The sequence below is a fragment of the Chrysemys picta genome, chromosome 2 (genome assembly GCF_011386835.1).
Source record: "Chrysemys picta bellii isolate R12L10 chromosome 2, ASM1138683v2, whole genome shotgun sequence".
Taxonomy (NCBI): Eukaryota; Metazoa; Chordata; order Testudines; family Emydidae; genus Chrysemys; species Chrysemys picta.
In genome coordinates, this window is record NC_088792.1 from 227,582,163 (window position 1) to 227,601,968 (window position 19,806).

A 19,806-nucleotide genomic window follows, 5' to 3' on the forward strand; every position below is an offset into this window, starting at 1 on the left:
AGTTCCTCTGCTGTTTTGATGACTTCAAATGAATAACTGTAGCTAATAGTTCACAGTGACCCATAGGTTTGGTAGCTCAGAGAGTTTTGTTAAGTTCTCTAGCCTATTTCTGATTACTCAGTATAGCAGTAGCAGATGCATTCATTCAGCAGACCTCTAGAACAGAATTCCATATAGCACCCCAGGAGTTTTATGGCTTCAAGTTAAACCTTAAAGTACTTCCAGATCTTATGGACTTTTGGTTGCCTTCCCACTATCCCAACATGTAATTTCAAATTTTGTATACTCTGCAAAGTACAGAAGTATAATCAAATAATTTTCCACACTTCTTCACTGGCAACTTTATTCCCCCCGCCCTTTAAAAGAACAAGGAAGCTACATTTTTAAACAACAACAAAAACATGTTAATGTAAGTTAATGGGTCAGATTTTACACCCTCAGATGCTAAGAAATTCAAAGTTATAGTTTGACACCCACCATAACTTAGTCACAGTGAGCACACACCTATATGACATATAATACAGAGGGTACGGAACAGCAGGCATTGCAGTACAAAATGCAGATGAGCAATGCGTCCCGGTAACTTTTGAATTCCTCACTTCTGTTGTATAAAATCTCAGCCACGCTGTTGAGAGTGAACTGAGGGTTTTTTCACATTTAATTAGACTGCATGCTGTTTTGGAGAGAGGACATGTTTGCATGTAACACCTCTGCCAGGATTCCAAAGTGGTGACGTGATAGTTACTCAAGCTAGAAGTCATACCAGAGACTGATTTGGTTTGAATGTTAGTCTGTGGTGGGGGGAACCCCAGAATAACAATTTTTAGCATGCTTTTTGGAGTTTTGGATATTTTTTAAATTCTTAAATGGTTCTGAGCTGCTTCAGCAAAGTAGTAGTAGGAGGAAAAAGTGAAAGAATTCCCTCCTCAGCCCCAAGGTTACCTTACAAGCAATTTGGTTAGACCATGTGATATGGCAGTGTGATTCTATCACAAATTCAAGTTTACTAAATAAATCTGTGCTCTATACCTAATTTATTGGTACCATCTGCCAAGATACATGAACGGATGGTTTGTGGGTCCTCATTAATTTGCACTAATGACTGGGAGACCTATTGTGAATTATTGAATTTTGTGAATTAGTCAGTATGGCAGGAGAACAAACAAACAAACACACACACAAAACCCTGGGATAGTGCATCCCAATGTTCACTTTATACTTCAGTTTTCAATATGATAATATTTCAGCATATACTAGTGTATGTACTTGGGTACGCTTTATACCCCCTCCCCACCCCCAAAAAAGCAAAATCTTATTTGACTAAGATTTAGCTACAGCCCTCTGTTAGTAAATCCTTCTTAGAAGAGAGGACTTTTGGTGAGAATCGTTAGGCTCATAGATTAGCAACGGGAAAATTAATGAGTTCTTACAGTGTCTTTTTAAAATTGAATTTAGTGCAGGGAGAAGCTGTGAGATTGAACAGGAAACCTTCTAACTATCCACCAAACAGCAAAAGCCTGGGCAGTACCAGTACAAGCCTCCCCAGCACCCTGAGACTAAGGAACTGTGCTGGTGGGGGTGGGAAAATAGTCAGCCCCCATGCTCATTCAATGGGTAGACAAGCATAAAAATTCACCTCAGCTGGCTAACACAACCTGCCCCGTTTACATGAGGGCTTCAAAATGTGTTAAAGCATGTTAGCTAACATGTTTTAAAAATACACCTTTTATCCTAGCCTACATAAAGCCATAGGCCACTGAAGAGGCATCAGACGGCAATGAGTATCAGTTCCTATCACCACCAAACTAGGCTAGTTTTGGTCCTGGGAACTAGAGCTGAAAGGCTCCTTACACCACTATGGCATCAGTCACAGTACTTCGCTGTGGAGAAACTGTTACTGAACTATTACTATACCATCTGTGGAAGCTCTAAACCATTAGGGACTGATCAAATGTACTGAGAAGCAAGAAGCTTTAGTTTTTGTGCTCAATATAGAGAAAAATGACCTGATTTAAACACTTTTGCTTGTGATTAAAACCCTCCCCAAATGTAGGCGAAACTGTGTTCAAATGGAAGAGGCTGTGCATTTATTTGCATTGGTGAAGGGATTTTTACACAGATTGCACTGGACTTTTGAAGGAGAGATGATTTTGCTTTTTGATTGCAAATGATTGTACACACACATTGTCATTAGTGATGTGTTTGAGTCACATTGCAGAACTGGAATGTGATTTCAATCTGAACTTTCCCAAATTTGAAAGTTTGTTTGGATTTTGTGTGTTGGTTCAGCTCATTGGTGGTTGAAGTCCATGTCAAACAGTTCGGAAGGTTTGGATCCAGTGTTCCACCTCAGACCCATTTCTAACTTTTATGTTCAGAAGTTTAACTTCCCTCTCTAATATCCTTTGGTGTCAGAAGATTTGTATTTACTGTTAGAAGATCATCTTGATTTTTAGCCTTCAGCACAAAAGAATGAAGAAAGAACAGTAGAAGGTTTCTGCTGCGTGTTCACATGGCAAAATAAATAAATAAAAGAACACGGTGATGGAGGGAGTGGGAGGAAGTGGTGAAAAATTGTTTCTCACTCAACTCATAGATATTCCTCCCAAGTTATTTAACATAACATTATGTGCTTGACAGTTTTCAGTCCCAGACTGCTGTGCATTGCAGTGCAGAGGTGGTACATAAAACTTGAGAGAGGGAAAGAACTGAGTTATCCTCCCTTCTGATCTCTGAACTAGGAGAGTCTTTACAGTCTGAAAGAAAAAAGTATATTGAGGTGGATGTGGACTTCAGCATTTTCTTGAGAGTTCTACTCTGGCACTTTAGTGTTTATTTCTGTTACTGACTGCTTTGGAGAAAAAAAAAAAGCACTGGAAAGAGAGAGAGAAAGTCAAACCAAAAGAGAGGAATTCTGCAACAGAAAGTCTTTTCTACAGCACCAGTTAAGTCAATAACTAGAAACAAAAAGTTTCCTACAATCTGATTATGATGCTGTCATATTCTAGCCCCATGGAGCCAGATAAGTACATAGATAGCTAGTCTGAGAAATCCCCAGATGTCACAGTTTCATCACCAGTGCAGAAACTGAAAGACTACTACTGATTGCAAACGGCTTTGGATCAGGTCATTAATGCATTTCCAGACTTATTTGCAAGATGCAGTCCCTGCTCCCAGAAAACTCAATGACAAAATTATCATTGATATCAATGGGAAGGTTTAGGCCCAATTTTTTTTTTAAGAAAGACTCAGCTAGAGATAAAAAATATGTACTCAAGACACACACAAAAAAATTCTCATTATAAAATGCACCTTTCCATGGAATCACAAAGGCACAAGAAAGACAAAGAATTCCTAAAAGCACGAGTTCTCCAACAGAAAATCAACTTTAGTTACTTTCATCTTGCCTCAGAGAAATCAAGTGTGATCAGGGAGAGATCTCACACAGCTTAGTGCAACTAGCTAAAAACAATACAAGACACAATATACGAGACATGAGCTTTTCTTCCAAATATATTTCTGCTCTGATTGGTGACTTTGTGAAAATGGCACACTGGGGCTCCAGAGCTGTCACTCAGCAATATCCATATCGAATGTACAAAGTTGAAAAGAAAAATGATGGGTGTTTCTAACTGATAGCCCTACAAACCCAAAATGGGATATGAAAGTCAAGCTAGGCTCTTTCCTGTTCATAAGGCCCATTAATAAAGACTCCGCAGGATGCTGCAGCAAGCTACCCTCTGTACCCCTTGGGGAATCCTATTGCCTTTTGGGGTTTCCACAGATAATTAAGGCATACACTGTTTAAATGTGAATGAATTTAAACAATGCGGTTGTATGGGTGGCTTCGCTATTGTACTTAGTATATCCCATTGTACACAAGCCAGAATCACTGACCTTCAGAGCTGTGTTGGGCTGACAGTAGTAAAACTTACTTTCCCCACTAAATTATATGTATGTGGGCCAAGGGGAGGTATGCCAATATACACCACTGACCACATGGCCCATATAATTCTGAATTCACGTAGAAAGTAGATTTACTTTGGGAGAAGGTGCCATTAGGGCTGGTCACAATACTCTGAGCGAAATGTTTTCTCATTGGAAAATGGAGTTTAGTTGAAATTTAAATTTGCCATGGGAAAAGAGCAATAGCAGGAAAATTGAACCAAAACATTTTGTTTTGGGTCAACATTAATCTCAATGTCTGCCTGAGCTACCATGGTGATTTATGGGAGTTGTAGCTCCAGGCCCCTAATTCCTCTATGCTCCCTTGTGTCCTGGCCATACTACATCTCTTATGTTGCACTCCAGTCTCTCCCTGTGGCTGAGCTACTGGAAGAGACGATCTGCAGCTCTGCTACAGAGACCAAGAGGGACCCAGAACTACAGCTCCCATGAGGAACTGTGGTGGCTCAGGCGGACACAGAGAATAATGTCATTCTCAATGGAAATGTTTCAGATATTTTGACTTTTCATCCCAAACTGGGACAAAAGCAAATATCAAAATATGGGAATTTCCCATGGGATGGAAATGCCATTTTCCAATCAACTCCAGGTGCTCTTTTTACATCATCCTTATACAGAGCAGAAATCCACTTTTGGCTTTGCTGAAAGTTCATACATTTCAATTTTTCCCCAGGTGCCTCTACTGTAAAGGCCATATCCTCGCTGGTGTTAATCATCATAGCTCTGTTGAGGTCAATGCAACCACACTAATTTATACTAGCTGAGGAGCTGGTCCTAAAATTCTTATCGAATGCTATAGCCATAATTGCCTTCCTTTGGAGCTGGTGACTGGCAAAATGTATCAGTAGTGAATGTATCTTCTCAGTTCTTTATAAAGAGGTCTCAGTTCCTGTCAGAAAGCAACCAACTTGCCTCTCTCTGTGGGTGTCATCAGCACATATATACAGCAGCAGTTGCACTGTTTCCAAAAGTGAAAGGAGCCTAGCCTATTCCCTGATAGACCCTGACATTTGTATGATGTGAATGTAGATACAATATATCATTTACAATGTACCTTTAAAGAAACTCCAGTAGCCTCCTATTTATTATGTGTACCACATTGCAGTAGCATCCTATTGCACCTAAGCAAACACCTCGGTGAGACTACTCTACCTGAATGCTAATGCTTGGATATTTGTACTAAACCTCAGCAGCAAGCACTTAGTGGTGTTAGTTTCCATGGTGCTGTCACATGCTCTCTCTGTCAACACCTTCACATATCAGCATTTCCCACCCGCCTTGCTCCCCATAATGTGCTGCTCACTCACCCAGAAAGTTCAGCTATTGTAATGATGATTTAAGGGGGAAATGAGAAAAGGGGAAGGAGCAAGGGCAGCAGAAAGGGTGAAAAAGTGAGCTGTGTGTTGGAACAGGAGTGGGAATTTGCCGTTCAGTTATGTAACACAATAAGGAATTAAAATTAGTCCCCTCAAGGGATGTTCAGGAAACAAGCTGTGTTCATCACCCAGGCTGCATTTCCCTTCTCAGCACAGTACGGTACGCTGGAGTGGAATCAGAAGAAATTTGGGCAGAGATCTTGATATCCGCTTTTTTTAAGCACTAGAAACCAAGGTGTAACTAGGGTGACCAGACGTCCCGATTTTATCGGGACCGTCCCGATATTTCCTTGTTTGTCCCGCGTCCCGACCGACGTGCGGTCGGGACAACCGGACAAACAAGGAAATGCCCCGAGCCTCGAGCCCGGAAGTGCTCGCACCCCCCCCCGCCCCGACTCCGCCCCCTCCTCCCCCGATTGGCTCTCCCCGAATCCCCGCCTCTTCCCCGGGCTCACCATTCCCCCTCCCTCCGCAAGCGCTGGAGGGAGGCCCCAGAGACGCAGGGGAAGCGCGGGGCCGGGGTGAGTAACAGTCCGGCCTGTTCCCTTGCAGGCAGGACTCAGTCGGGTGGTTGGGAGAGGAGGGGGGCGGCCCGCGGGGCCATGGCGCTCGGCGGCTCTGGCGCCCCCGAACTCCCCGAGCCGGGGCCTGCTGCAGGGACCCAGCAGCGCGTATGCTGGGCCCAGCCCCTGGCCGGTCGCATCTGGGCTGCTGCCCAGCTGGTGCAATCCCGCGGCGGCCCCGGGGCGGAGGCATCGGCCGCCCAGCCCCGTTCGTTCCCCTGCGGGACCCGAGCGGGACGGGGGGGCTGGGGCCTGCTGCCCCCGCTCCGGGGCCGCCGCGGGATAGCACCAGCTGGGCAGTAGCCCAGACGTGACCGGCCAGGGGCTGGGCGCAGCGTGCGTGCTGCTGGGTTCCCGCAGCAGGCCCGGGCTCGGGGGCTTCGGGGGCGCCAGAGCCGCAGCCGCGGAGCGCCATGGCCGCTTCCTGCCCCCGCAGCAGTGGGAGCTGCAGCAGCAGCTGCTCCCGAGTCTCGCTGGCCGGGGGGGAGAACAGCCACCGCCTGGCCCCGCGGGCCACCCCCCTCCTCTCCCTACCACCCGACTGAGTCCTGCCTGCTCGGGACCAGGCCGGACTCTTACCCTGGCCCCGCGCTTCCCCTGAGTCTCCCGGGCCTCCCTCCAGCGCTTGCGGAGGAAGGTTTTTTTTTTTTTTTTTTGGCCCCGCCCCCCGCCCCGCCCCCCCCACGTCCCCCCCCCCGCGTCCCGATATTTGTCTTTGGTGATCTGGTCACCCTAGGTGTAACTGCACAGAGGGAAATGGGATAGTGGCTCCTTAAAACAGTGCATGTGTTTCTTAGTCCTCCTGCACTACCCATCTCCCCACCACAAGCCGACTACTTTGTTCCTTTGACTTTAGTCCTGCTGGCAGCCTGACTAATTTGGTGCATCTGTTAATTGCCTTCCATTTCTTTCTTCTCTACAGGACAGCTTTCCTGCTCGCTTTGGAGGAGTCCATTTTGTCAACCAGCCCTGGTACATCCATGCCCTGTACACACTAATCAAACCATTCCTCAAAGACAAGACAAGGAAAAGGGTAATTAGAGGGGGAGAAAACCTGTGAAGCTTCAGACCCGAATTAGCTTGAATAGTTCCCTACTTTCTTTGTTTTATTCTTTTTTCTCTGTGTTTTTTTGAATGGGCCTCTGATAACTGCAGCTATGACTGAAGCCTCAGCTGGAGTATGCAATTAGCCTAGATTTAATCAATAATTCAGCAGAAATAGGTTATTTTCAGAATCCAAGTCAGGGACCACAGAACCTTTGATTACTTACAAAGAACAGGCACTATCCTGTCATACAATGGACAAGGCATGCCTATGGACAGAGGAAGTATTTCCTGAGCTGTGATAGTGGAGGGACAGGCACAGTCTCCCATTGAAGCCACCCATATTAAGAAACTCCCATAGAGCTAGATCTCTGCCCAGTGAGGTACTATCAACTCCAAGGAACTTGCCAGTTTTGCTTCTTCAGCAGGTTGCCTTTCTTAATTCCCACTGGTGTCCACAAAACTTCCACTTCTCTATATCAGCTCACACAACAGGAGGAGAAGCAGGTCTTTGCTGCAGAGATGTACCTGGATTATTAGACCTCACTGTCTTTGCCCATTTTTATCCTGAAGTCCATAGTCACTAAAATGGATCTCAGAAAGGCACCAAAATCTGGCCTGGGCTCCATCTGAGGAGTATTGAACAGGCTGAGGAGTCCTTCAGTGTGAAAACATGTCTGCTTTAAAGAGCAGAAGGATAACTGGAGCTCGGCAGAGTGTTCAAATAAAACCCTAAATTACTAGAAGCTTTGTGTGGTTCAGTGTTTTGTTACAAAGTCAGAAACTGAGGATAAGTTGAAAGAAAATTGTTCAGGTACATAGACTTGGGTCAGTTTATAAATGTGTTGAAACAGCACAAAATTAGCAAATTGTGCAATTTTGATGAAAAGTCAGTTAAAATGCCATGTTTTGTTTGAACCCAAAACAACTCACTTGACAGGAGAGAATGTGAATCCAAATGTGGATCCAAATTGAGGAAAATGTTCGCACATGATCCCTTGCACACCAAAACTACTGAGTATTTTCTGAGCTCTGAAAATAAATAGGTCTAGATTTGGGTGCCTATCTGAAATAGACAGTGATTCTGTCACTGAGCTGGGCTCCAGGTTTAATTGCTACTGTACCAGTTCCATCTCATTGCCTTTATGTTAAAGGTCTTCATAATCTTGTTCTAGTTTATATCTCTGATCTTGTCTCCTCTTGCTCCCTCTAGCTCTCTTACAGACCTCTCACCTTTCCGATCCCTTTATTATCTTCTCTCACTCTCTTCTTCATGCTTTCTCTCTCTTGTGGCATCCAATAACAGATCCATATCCCTCTTCTTCAGAGCCTTCTTTAGAACACACTTCTTCCAGGAATCTTTCCTCCCTTCCCTCAAAAATAATTCCACAACCCACCCTTTCCCTGGTTTTATATGATATATACCTTATGGTAATGGCAGGGAACATCTCTAGTACCATATTTTCAGCGTTGACTTCAATGGGAGCAGAGTTAATCTAATGCTGAGTGCTTTTGAAAAGACCCACCCATAAATTGCAGAGCAAATTCACTGCTCTAAATTATAATGCTTTGTGAAATAAGGAACTGACTGTGCTTTTGCTTTGTTTCGTTTCAGATCTTTCTCCATGGTAACAATCTGAACAGCCTTCACCAGCTAATACACCCGGAATGCCTGCCCTCTGAATTTGGAGGTACACTTCCTCCTTATGACATGGGAACTTGGGCTCGGACATTACTTGGTCCTGACTACAGTGATGAAAACGAATACACTCACACTTCCTACAACGTGATGCACGTGAAGCACTCATCCTCCAACCTAGAGAGGGGGTGCTCACCAAAACACATGACAAGGTGAGAACTGGCCACGAGTGCAAATTCTGTCCTGTTGTTTCACATTATAGGTTATGTATTTAGTCAGCACCAGTCTAATGGCTGGACTAACCCAATTTAATAAGAGGCAGGAGCTCATTTTGCTGAAGCTGAAAGTACGGGGCACTTTAGCCTGAAGCGTGATTACTATGTAGCAGTAAAAGGCAAGTGTCTCGGCAGTACTATAATTACTTCTCTGATTATGAATGATTGTGAACAAAAACAAGTTGAAATTAATGAGACCCCTTACATTGTATTCAATGAAAAAAATCACAATGGAATGCCATTTCCATTGCATAATATACAGGATTATTTCTGTTGCTTTGGTACATGCTGACCACACTTGTCAATGATAGATTTTAGCTCCCTGTAATGTACTACTGGTAGTTGGTATATAACAAGCACCGTAGCCCTCTAAAAAATGAAGAGTCTCCTTTAGGTGTCTATGCAATCACTACCCATTATCTGTTCAGCTAGTAAAGCTGGTCTCTGAACCCTACAGGAAGATCTTTACTTTTAGATCTGTATTTAGTGCTTCCAAAACTTAAAATGATAGTTTTTAAATACACAAAGCTCACTAATTTGCACTAATTGACTGGAGGGGGACCCAGTACAGAATAGTGAGGTTTGTGGATTTCTGAGTGTCATTGTAGGGCCTGTGCTGGATGACACCACACTCTGAGGTCTGGTCTACACTACACAGACCTATACTGGTGTAGCTTCAATAGAATCTCAGAGTTACGAACAGCTCAGGAATAGAGCTTGTCTGTAACTCTGAAATGTTCCTAACTCTGAACAAAACGTTATGGTTGTCATCAGTGTTTTTTTGTTTTGTTTTGTTTTGTTTTTTAGGAGTAAGTGATTTTTGATCTTAAATCTCCCTTTTTCATGCAATACAAATGAGTTTTTCCCCCTATTAAAATAATTTAATCGCTCTCTTTTTCTCCTCTCAGAAAAGCTCTCCTTCTCCACAGGTATCATAAAATCTTGTCTCTTAACTCAAGGCATGATTTTGTTTAGAGTTTATCAGATGACCAACACCTGTTGTATGCTTAGAGAGTGACTTAAAAAAATATCTGACACTTTTAGTCATTATACTATTTTCAAAGGAACAAAAGAAAGGATGATCCTAACAGAATCATAGATTTGAAGGCTGAAAGGAACAATTATGATTTCTTTTAGTCCAGTCTCCTGCATAAAACATGCTATGAGATTTCACCCAGGAATGCGGTTGAACTAAAGTATATTATTTATAAAGACACTAGTTGGTTATATGGCCAATGAAAACAAAAAGTGATATAAACATATGCTATTATTATTACAGGACCCTTCCGCTATTCAAAATATTCACTTAAAATATGGGGGGGGGGCCATGTAAATGCATGCGCTTCCAAGTACACAATAGTGAGGGTATTTTAATCATCAGAGCCCCTTCACCCTTTTTTTTAAAAAAAATATGTAGTTGTAGTGCCTCGTGTTTTGATCATAGATAAAGGCAGTAATGAACTGTAGTTCAAACTGCAGCAACTTTGAAACAGATGTGATAACCACAGCACTTGAGCAATATGTAAAGGCTACTAGTGAGTGAACGCTTTTGTAAGAGAATAGAGAATACAGTCTACAGCTGGGGGGGGAGGGAGGATTTACACAATATTTTGAGATAACCTGAGCACACACCTCCCACTACAAGTTCTGTATGTGAAACATTATGTCTACTCCATTCCCTCTGAGGACTTTAATACCATTTACATTGAGAAAACAAGGCAAGAACTACAGATCAGAAAGAAACCACCAAGAGATGGAATCAGAGAGCAACTAACCGAAATATGGTCTTACTTCATTTCATGAAGTTAATACAAAGCTGACAGAAAAACAGAACCTTTGAGATATTAGTAAAATAGACCTTGCATTCTTACCTGAAAAACATACTGTGCATATCAAACTACATAACACCAGAGACAAGAAAATACCCCAGGAAGTCTCTGATGATGGCAAATGGTACAGATACAATGAAGAAGAAACAGGTACATGAGCTGCTTCAGGTACGCAGAACTGAGCTGAGTTTTGGAATACTAATTAACGATCAGACCACAACAGTACCTCCCTTCCCCATCCTCAGCAGTTTTTTTCCCCAGTACCATGAAACTGCACAAGATCTGTTCTTGTAAACAATTTCATGTTTATTTTAGCAAATGCCAGTCTGTGTAAATGAGGAAAACATTCTAAAAAACAGCATAGAAAATAGTTCTTGAGCATAGGCATTAAAATGATTTTGAAAGCAGTTTCACGACCTGGCAAATATTATAGTGTGAACAGGGTCTTACGCAAACATCTGCGGTTTCCTTTTGGTCCAACTAAGGACCTGAGCGGAAATCAACCACTCACATTGAGAAAAAATCATAACAAAGGGAAATGATAGCCCCATCCTCTGAAATTATCTCATACCATGGAAAAATACCAGAGCCCTAATACTGAATAACAGATGGAAAACACAGCAAAACTACTGATGACTGCAGATAATGAGTGCAATAGCCAGAACAGCAGCAGCAACAACAAAATCCATTCAGATTTGATTTGTTTACTAAGATTCAGCTCAATGAAGTTTGAAATAGACAAGGTAATAAAACATGAAAACTAGCATTAATATAGTAATGGCAAAGTCAACTCATTCTTAAAGAGTGGTTATGTTGGTTTTAGATTGTTTATATGGGTGAGAACAGCAGTCAGTCATCTCTCTTTGGGAGGGTGTTCCGGTCTAGGTCCAGCTCCCGTGAAAGTTCTGCCTCCAGTGATGGTAAGCCTGTTTGGTTGAGCAATGTAGCTTTTGTGGGAGATCGTGATTATGGAGGGAGAAGTTCTCTCTCGCCTAATGAGGGCCAATGCCAATGAGTTTTGAATATCAAGAAATGGGTAAGAGTTGGACTCTCTATTCAATAGGTAGCCAGTACAGAGAGCAGAGCACCAGACTGAAGTTCTCATGGAGATCTTTGTTGCTTAATCAAAGAGCTGCTGCATTTTGTATCAGTTGGAGTTTTTTTCTGGGCATGTAGCTTCACGCTTAGATATAACGGGTTGAACTAATTAAGCCCAGGGGTCATGAATGCTCACCACACCAGTTACAGATGGCAATGACTGCCCATAGCTATTTGGACTTCTCTTAGCAGTGAGTGCAAAAGGATCTCCAAGCTGCAGACTGAGTTAGCAATCGGGGGGATGTTACCGAAGATGGTAATTCTTTGAAGATCTTCCCTTTTCCCAAGAGTGCCACCTTAGTCTTGTTTGTGTTCAGCAGCAGTATGTATTCTGCCCTTACTATCATGTGAATCTCTTTCGTTTCCAATACCTGCCTCTCTATTATATCGCTGTCACCTATCAACAGCTGGGTCTTGGGTCACTTCTTCCTCTGTGAGCTAGATCCTTGGCAAAGGTGATGGAAGGGGAATCCCTGACTTGAGGTAGGCTGGGACACAATTTGTCAGCTAACTGCTCCTCCTCCACTCTCTCTGTTGCCCAAGTGCACCCCTTGGAACTTGCCTTCAATCAAGACAGATCTGAAAAGCCAATGCCACTTAGAAATAAACTGTTGAGAAATGCGTGCATCTGACGAAGTGGGTATTCACCCATGAAAGCTTATGCTCCAACACATCTGTTAGTCTATAAGGTCCCACAGGACTCTTTGTTGCTTTTTGTTGAGAAATGAAATTTATCAAAACTACCCAGCCAAAAAAACCTGTGTTATGACAGAGTTTAGGTTGAGAACATGTATCAGTGATTTAAGGGCAAAAAAACCATAGGCGCAGGAACTAGTGGTTCTTCATTTTATGCGGGGTCCCAGATGCTGGCCCCGCGCCCGCCCCCAGCTGTGGCTCCAACCTGGGCCCCCTTATGCTTGTCCAAGTCCCCCTCTCCTGGAGACACGGCCCTGCTCCTGGCCACAGCTCTAGGGAGTGGGGTGAACAGGGGTAAAGGGGCTGGCTTTCAGCACCCCCACTCTTATAAGTGTTCCAGTGCCATTGCAAAATACACTGCAAGGATGTTGCAATTATCCCCAAAATCAAACATTATAAACCCAGAAAATTCAGAATTACAGTTGCACTTAAAAGAAATCCAGACATGCTAACATGTGGAAATGCATGGTGTAGGCACAAAACATCCTTAACTCTGCTCTATAGTGACCAAGGACCACATTTTCAAACGATTGATATGCCTAAAGATGTAGTTAGATGCTTATTGGGATTTTTAAAAGCACTTCAATAGGTTAACCATTGACATCAATAGGAGTTAGGTGCCTAACCTAGTTAAATACTTTGAAAATTGCAGTAGGCCACATCTTCATCTTTAGGTGCCTAAATTCCTTTGATCATCTGTCCCTGCATGGTTATAAGTAAGGCATTTTTAGGATTTGTGACCCCAGATTAGATCAAATTGATTTTTAAATACACATTAGATTTTTTTTCCCATATTTTCTGCTCATGATTCGGTTTCTTAAAGGATCATTTTCAAGACAAATATAACCCAATCTAATTATCAAATTTTACTTCTACGGTCTCAGAAAAGTCCTCCAGTGCTCAAAGAGAAGGAGCTGTATGTTTGGGGAGGATAGATTCTATTTCCCATATCTAACAAAGACAACGAATGCCTGCTTTAAGAGAAAAAAATAACATAACTATGAAGCTATGACTGGTGCCAGTATAATAAACAAAGAAATAGGTTTTAGAATATTTTTGAGCCTGAACTAGGGGGTCATTCTGGGCAGAAATGTGCAGGGTTCCTATTTATTCAGACTGGCTCCTGATGGCTAGGTTATGGAAGCCAGGTCTTTCACTGTTTTATTAGTTATTAACTCCAGTGTGACCTTACTATCCCCCTTCAGCAGATGCTTCTGTTTTTATGGGGCAAATCTGATGCTGGCTCACAGTCAGCACCTAGTTACTACCGAAGCGCTAATACCATAACATAACATAAATACCATAGCATAAAAATTAGGGCTGTCGATTAATCACAGTTAACTCACGCGATTAACTCAAAAAAATTAATCGCGATTAATCGCAGTTTTAATTGCACAGTTAAACAATAGAATATCCATTGAAATTTATTAAATGTTTTGGATGTTTTTCTACATTTTCTTATATATTGTTTTCTCTGTCGTAATCAAAGTGTATTATGGTTTAGTTTTGGAAACATGCTATATAGTACAACCACCATTTTCTCTCCCACCCCTGACAGGTTACATAGCATGTTGGGGGAAAAAATGTCCCTCACGCTTTGCCAATAAGAAAATTAATGGCTGAGAGTTTAACCGAAACATTTCCCCTGCTTATTATTTTCTACAAATGGAATAAAAAACAGGAAGATGAACAGCCCTGAGGTGTTCATGAAATGGGAAGAGAATTAGAGGGAACTGAGCAGATGGGAGGTGAGAGGTAAATGAATAGAGTTTCACAATGTGGTCTAATTGATTGGTTACAGTGTGTCTGTCTGAAAGGCTTGAAGCCTCTCACTCCTGCGGGGGAGCGGGGGAACAACCTTGGTATGACTGTCATGTTTGCCACAGCACATCGGCTTGTTAGTAGCAGGAAGGAAAGATTAAATAAGGGAGGCATAGGACTGGAAAAGGTGGCTTTCAAGGTGAGCATGTCATGAGCATGTTATTGGTACAGAAGTGGGTTTTCGTTGGTTTATAAAGCCTTTTGGAAGTGCGATCCAGCCACCTTAAATTCCTGGCAGCTGAATCACCACTTCTTCACTTGTACCCTACCTTGTCTCTGAAATCAATGGAGTTAGAGCAGTATAAAACTGGATTAAAAGAGTAGTAATCTGGTCCTTGTTGTATAGTTTGTGACTGAATGTAACAATCACATTATCACACACATATGTAAAGTAACAGAGGGGTAGCCGTGTTAGTCTGAATCTGTAAAAAGCAACAGAGGGTCCTGTGGCACCTTTAAGGCTAACAGAAGTATTGGAGCATAAGCTTTCGTGGGTGAATGCCCACTTCATCAGACGCAATGCCACAGGACCCTATGTTACACATATGTAAAGTCATCTGCGTTCTCTCACATAGTTATGTATATACCCCTACATAATGATGTCATTTGAAAATTAAGGCTAAACTGCTGGAGAAACAGCAGGGTTTTCTTGGCTTTCCCAACTTCAGAATATCCCCACCGAGGAGTGAATTGCCCCACTTGTTTTCATTTACTCTTTCAATAGTAAGAACATATCTGAGCATTACTCAAAGCTTCAGAAGTGAGCATGAGGATTCACTCTTCTTTCCACTTTGGATTTGTTCTACTAAGCAAGGTTAGTTTGGTAGAGAAGTCTAAGGTCATTGAATAGCTTTTAAGTAGGTTCAGATATAGCTCTGAATGAGACATACTCCTGGGTTCCAACCCTGCAAAGACACTCATGCTTAACTGAACACAGGAGAACAGACTTAGTGAAATCAATTGGACTACTCGCATGCATAAAATTTAACACATGCATAATTGTTTGCAAGCTCAGGGCCTTACACAGGAACATTTTACATGTAGTGAATGCTACCCTCTACTAAGGGGTTAAACTCCAGCTCACCTGCCCCCTCCCCCCTCAACACACACACACACCCAGCCCCTCATAAACCTGAGCACTTCCACTTTCAGATTTACTGAACAGTTTTATTGAACAAAAACCTCAGAATCTTGGATTCAGTTGTGCCCACCCCTAAAACTCTATGAGGTTGAGTAGCATGGAGGAAGCTAGGCTTAGAAGGTTTGAGAAGGGAGCTAGGTTTAGTAACTTCAACAGGCGAAAAATATTGCCTCTCAATTTAAAATCCCCATTCAACAAGGCTCTTTTTATTCCAACGAGACTTAAGTGTTCTGCTGAATCAGGGCCATATTCTGTGCAGGGGTCATAGGGACTGAAGGACTTTGCAGACTGCTGAAGAGAGGAGTCACTTGATTTCTACTAAATGCCAGAGCCAAAACTGAGTTGCTATGTGGTCCTCTGAAAAAGGATTGATTGATGAATAATAGTACTCTCGACTGATACAATACAAATCCCCCTCTATCTCCAATATATACGAGACACTGATTTATGAGGAAAGATTTAGGACCTGATTTTTTTTAATTACCTTTAAAATGGGCTTGCCATCCCCATTAAATGTGTAATTAACCAGTCTGTGAGAACAAACATTTGTGCTGCCAATTGGGATGGAGAGCAGCATTTTTCTTCTGCATAGTAAAGCTTCAAAGCTGCATTAAGTCAATGTTCAGTGGTAAACCTTTGAAAGAACAACCCTAATGTTTTGTTCAGAGTTACGTACATCTCAGAAAGCAACAGAGGGTCCTGTGGCACCTTTGAGACTAACAGAAGTATTGGGAGCATAAGCTTTCGTGGGTAAGAACCTCACTTCTTCAGATGCAAGTAATGGAAATCTCCAGAGGCAGGTATAAATCAGTGTAGAGATTTCCATTACTTGCATCTGAAGAAGTGAGGTTCTTACCCACGAAAGCTTATGCTCCCAATACTTCTGTTAGTCTCAAAGGTGCCACAGGACCCTCTGTTGCTTTTTACAGATTCAGACTAACACGGCTACCCCTCTGATACTGTACATCTCAGAGTTATGAACAACCTCCATTCCCGAGGTGTTTGTAACTCTGAGGTTCTACTGTAGATAGAGACAGAACCACCTGGCTCAAACACATGAATCCTGCCCTGTAAACCCTCCCACCCTGCTTCTTTCATCATATAAATTGTGTACTCTCCACCAATCTGCTGATGACAGACAGGTCCTGAAAGACCATGCACAAGATTACAGGTTAGACTCCTGCAAAGCAGTCTCACTAGTGTCTTAGATCTTTCATTGGTTTAGGTGAGGAAAATAGACTCCATGAAGAAAAAGCTTCAAGACATCTTAAGTAGAATATTATTTATGGAATACTAAATGCTGTGAGTCTGTGCCACAAGAATAAATACTTTTAATGCTTTTCTAGAAAAGAATACTTAGCATCGACAGCTCCAAAATCCTAGACAATGAGGCATTAGCAGCATTACTATTCTTTCCTATCACATCATGTAAAGAAGTTCCGTGGAAATTTCTTTTGTATATACTGCAGAAGGTGAAGTTTTACCCTAGAGGCAGGAGCAAAGGCCCTGGGGCTTTTATTGTTGTGTGAATAATCAGTGAACAACACAGGCTTACCTTGAGACAAGAAAAACTTCCAGGGGTGGAGGATTTCTACTTTCCTTCAGTGGAAGCAGCTGTGATCCTTGGAGAACAAAGCCAGAGTTTGCATGTCCAGCTCCTACCCCCAAGCAGACCTCACTTCTAAATACAAAGTAAACCAGCATCCATTTTAGATCAGTGGGTTTTAGGGAGAAAACAGTCACTTGTTAGTGCTCTGACTAGCCCTAGCATTTTAGCTTGGCACGTCTAGCAATAACTTCAGATAATATTATCAGGAAGATGATTCATACTTTCTAAATCCAAATAATGTTTGGATGGCATTAAATTGGAATGAGTCACCAGCACAAAGTAAAATGTGTGTGGAGGATCACTTGGCACTACCACCTGTGGGTTTAGAACAAAATGTTCAATTACCACAGAAGCAGCATGAATCCCAACGAGATTATCAAAGGAGGCAGGGAACGAATACATGACTAAAGTGCTCAGGCTAATAACCATTCAGGATTCCTTTCCTCCATCGTGACTCATGTTTCCCTGAAATGCACAGGAAGGACTGAATACTTCATCCAGTTAAGGCAGCAAAACTTTCATTTGCTTCACTGGGAACATGGAAAGGGCCCAAAGTTTTCATCCTCCAACTCTCTTGTGACACTAGAGCTGGGAGGTAGGTATTGCATCCACAACCTTCATTTGAGTTGGGATGCTGGCATTCAGCAGAGATTTTTCAACTGAGTCAGTCAATTGTGGTTTGCAGTGTAAAAAACACTGAGACAAAAGATGTGCTTTGCAAGGCTGGAGTGATAGGTATTGTAAATTGTGGCAGCAAACGCTTTAAAAGAAAACCAGCAACCAAATCACAAAAATATAGTGAGGTGGGGACGATGACTGGATGGACCAGAAGACTGATAAAGGGATAATTCATCTTTCTTATTTAGATTATTGGTTCACATGTGGCCCAGGACGTAGTGACTTGAAAGTGGCTGTTTACCTTTGCCCCCACTGAGCAGAGACCCACACCACCAAACCCACCTCACAGTTGGCACCCTTGATGATAATCTTACTGTCGAGGCCTAGGAATTAATTGGCAGGGAGGATGAACTATCCCTGTGATACACTACTGTTGGAATAGAATATCCCATTCATGCATGGTGAAAATGGCCTTCAGAGCCAAGTAAATGCACATGCATTGGAGTTACATCATGGGTGAACTGGGACATAGGAGATACCTTCAGAAATGTACATTTAATTATACCCCCTTAGACCTACTTATGCCTGCTTTACTCATGCATAAAGGAGTCTACTCAGGTCTGCCTTACACACAGAGTCTAGAAGGTGCAAACTAAAGTATTCCCCATTCTACTTTAACTTACATCTTCTGGCTTCTTGGCATGTAAGTTAGACATGGACACAGAACAGGTGTAAGTAGGTCTAGGGGACTCTAAATTAATTGATACCACCTTACCCATCACTTCTGAATTTGGCACTTGGTAATCACTTAAAGGCAACAAAATGAAGACATTTTGGAATTATGAACTTCCATGTACTTGTGCCTTTCATTTACTAAAGTGTTGCATCATGTTTATGCACGACACCGATAGGAAAACAGTCCCTGAGTTTTATCAGGAATGATGGTATAAATCAAGGTAAACTCATCTATCATAAGTGCAAAATTTTGTACTGCCCACTTAACAGTTAAAATCAACATGGCTTAAACTGGTATTTAAATGGTGGGGCTACAAGTTATATACACGATTAGGCAGCCTACACGGTCAGATTTCATTAATCAATTTTGATGAGTGATTGACCAAAATTCTGTGAAGAAAGTGTTAATACACCTTCCTCTATTTTGGTATTTCTGAGAAAAAGAAAGAAAGAAAGAAAAAAAATTTACTGTGAATCCTAGTTTTAATATTAGATTGAGCATACATCCTTAAATGCGGAGTTGAATCTATTTGTGCACATCTAGAACATTATTGCTTTCTATGAATTGAAGGCATTTGTTAGTGACATGAAGTAGGCCCAGAAACAGGAGCCAAGAATGTGAGTTTCACTGTTATAAAATTGGTATTTTGCTTATTTAACTGTTTTTTGCAGCTAGACAATATTATAATCTATGACAGGCAGAAGTGCCTTGTAAACAGGCAGTCTGTAATAGACCACAGCCTCTTTCTAAAATTAGGTAAAGTAATTACAGAATATAATATTTCAAGATGTATTTTAAAACACTAATACATTCATGTTGCAAACCTTCCACCAATTCACATCATCACATCAATAGGAGCACCCTGCCTACCGTGACCATAGGTCCTGTTTTGGCCGGTACAGTCCCTTTTTTAAGCCCTGTCTCAGCCATCCTGACTTTTTTGGCAAAAGTGGTCATTTGTCCCCTTGGCTTTTGCTAACTTGATCAATTGGCAAGAGCTAAGGGGACAAATGACCACTTTTGTAAAAAAAAAAAAAAAAAAAAAAAAAAAAAAGGGGGGGGTGCTGAGGAATGTGTGGGGAGTGAGCGACGATGCCAGCCCCCTTGAGGGGGGCAGGCAGGGCTCAGGTGAACAGCCTCACCGGGGGGGGGGGAGGGGCGCTCAGGCATAGGTCGGGCGAGTGGCTTGGGCCAGACCCATTTGTGTGTATGGGGATTCGGGCAAACGGCTAGGGCCAGCCCTGCAGTGGGGACGGGGGTTGGGGGGGAGCGCTCGGGCTAGCCCCACATGGTGTCCTGTTTTCCCGTTGGGAAATATGGTCACCCTATTGCTGCCCACTGAGAAAGCTAGGACATTACGAGCCACATCCTCACTGGGGTAAATGGACAACATTC

General features: G+C 42.4%; 1 protein-coding gene across 2 annotated transcripts in view; it reads left to right on the forward strand.

The window, feature by feature from the left end:
• CLVS1 (clavesin 1) overlaps window positions 1-19,806 on the forward strand; it is a 122,138-nt gene that overhangs the window by 97,190 nt on the left and 5,142 nt on the right. For both annotated transcript variants that reach the window (XM_005288120.5, XM_065585637.1), the window contains exons 4-5: window positions 6,828-6,938; window positions 8,565-8,800. In XM_005288120.5, the coding sequence (XP_005288177.3) occupies window positions 6,828-6,938; window positions 8,565-8,800 (347 nt within the window). The remainder of the gene's footprint in view (window positions 1-6,827; window positions 6,939-8,564; window positions 8,801-19,806) is intronic.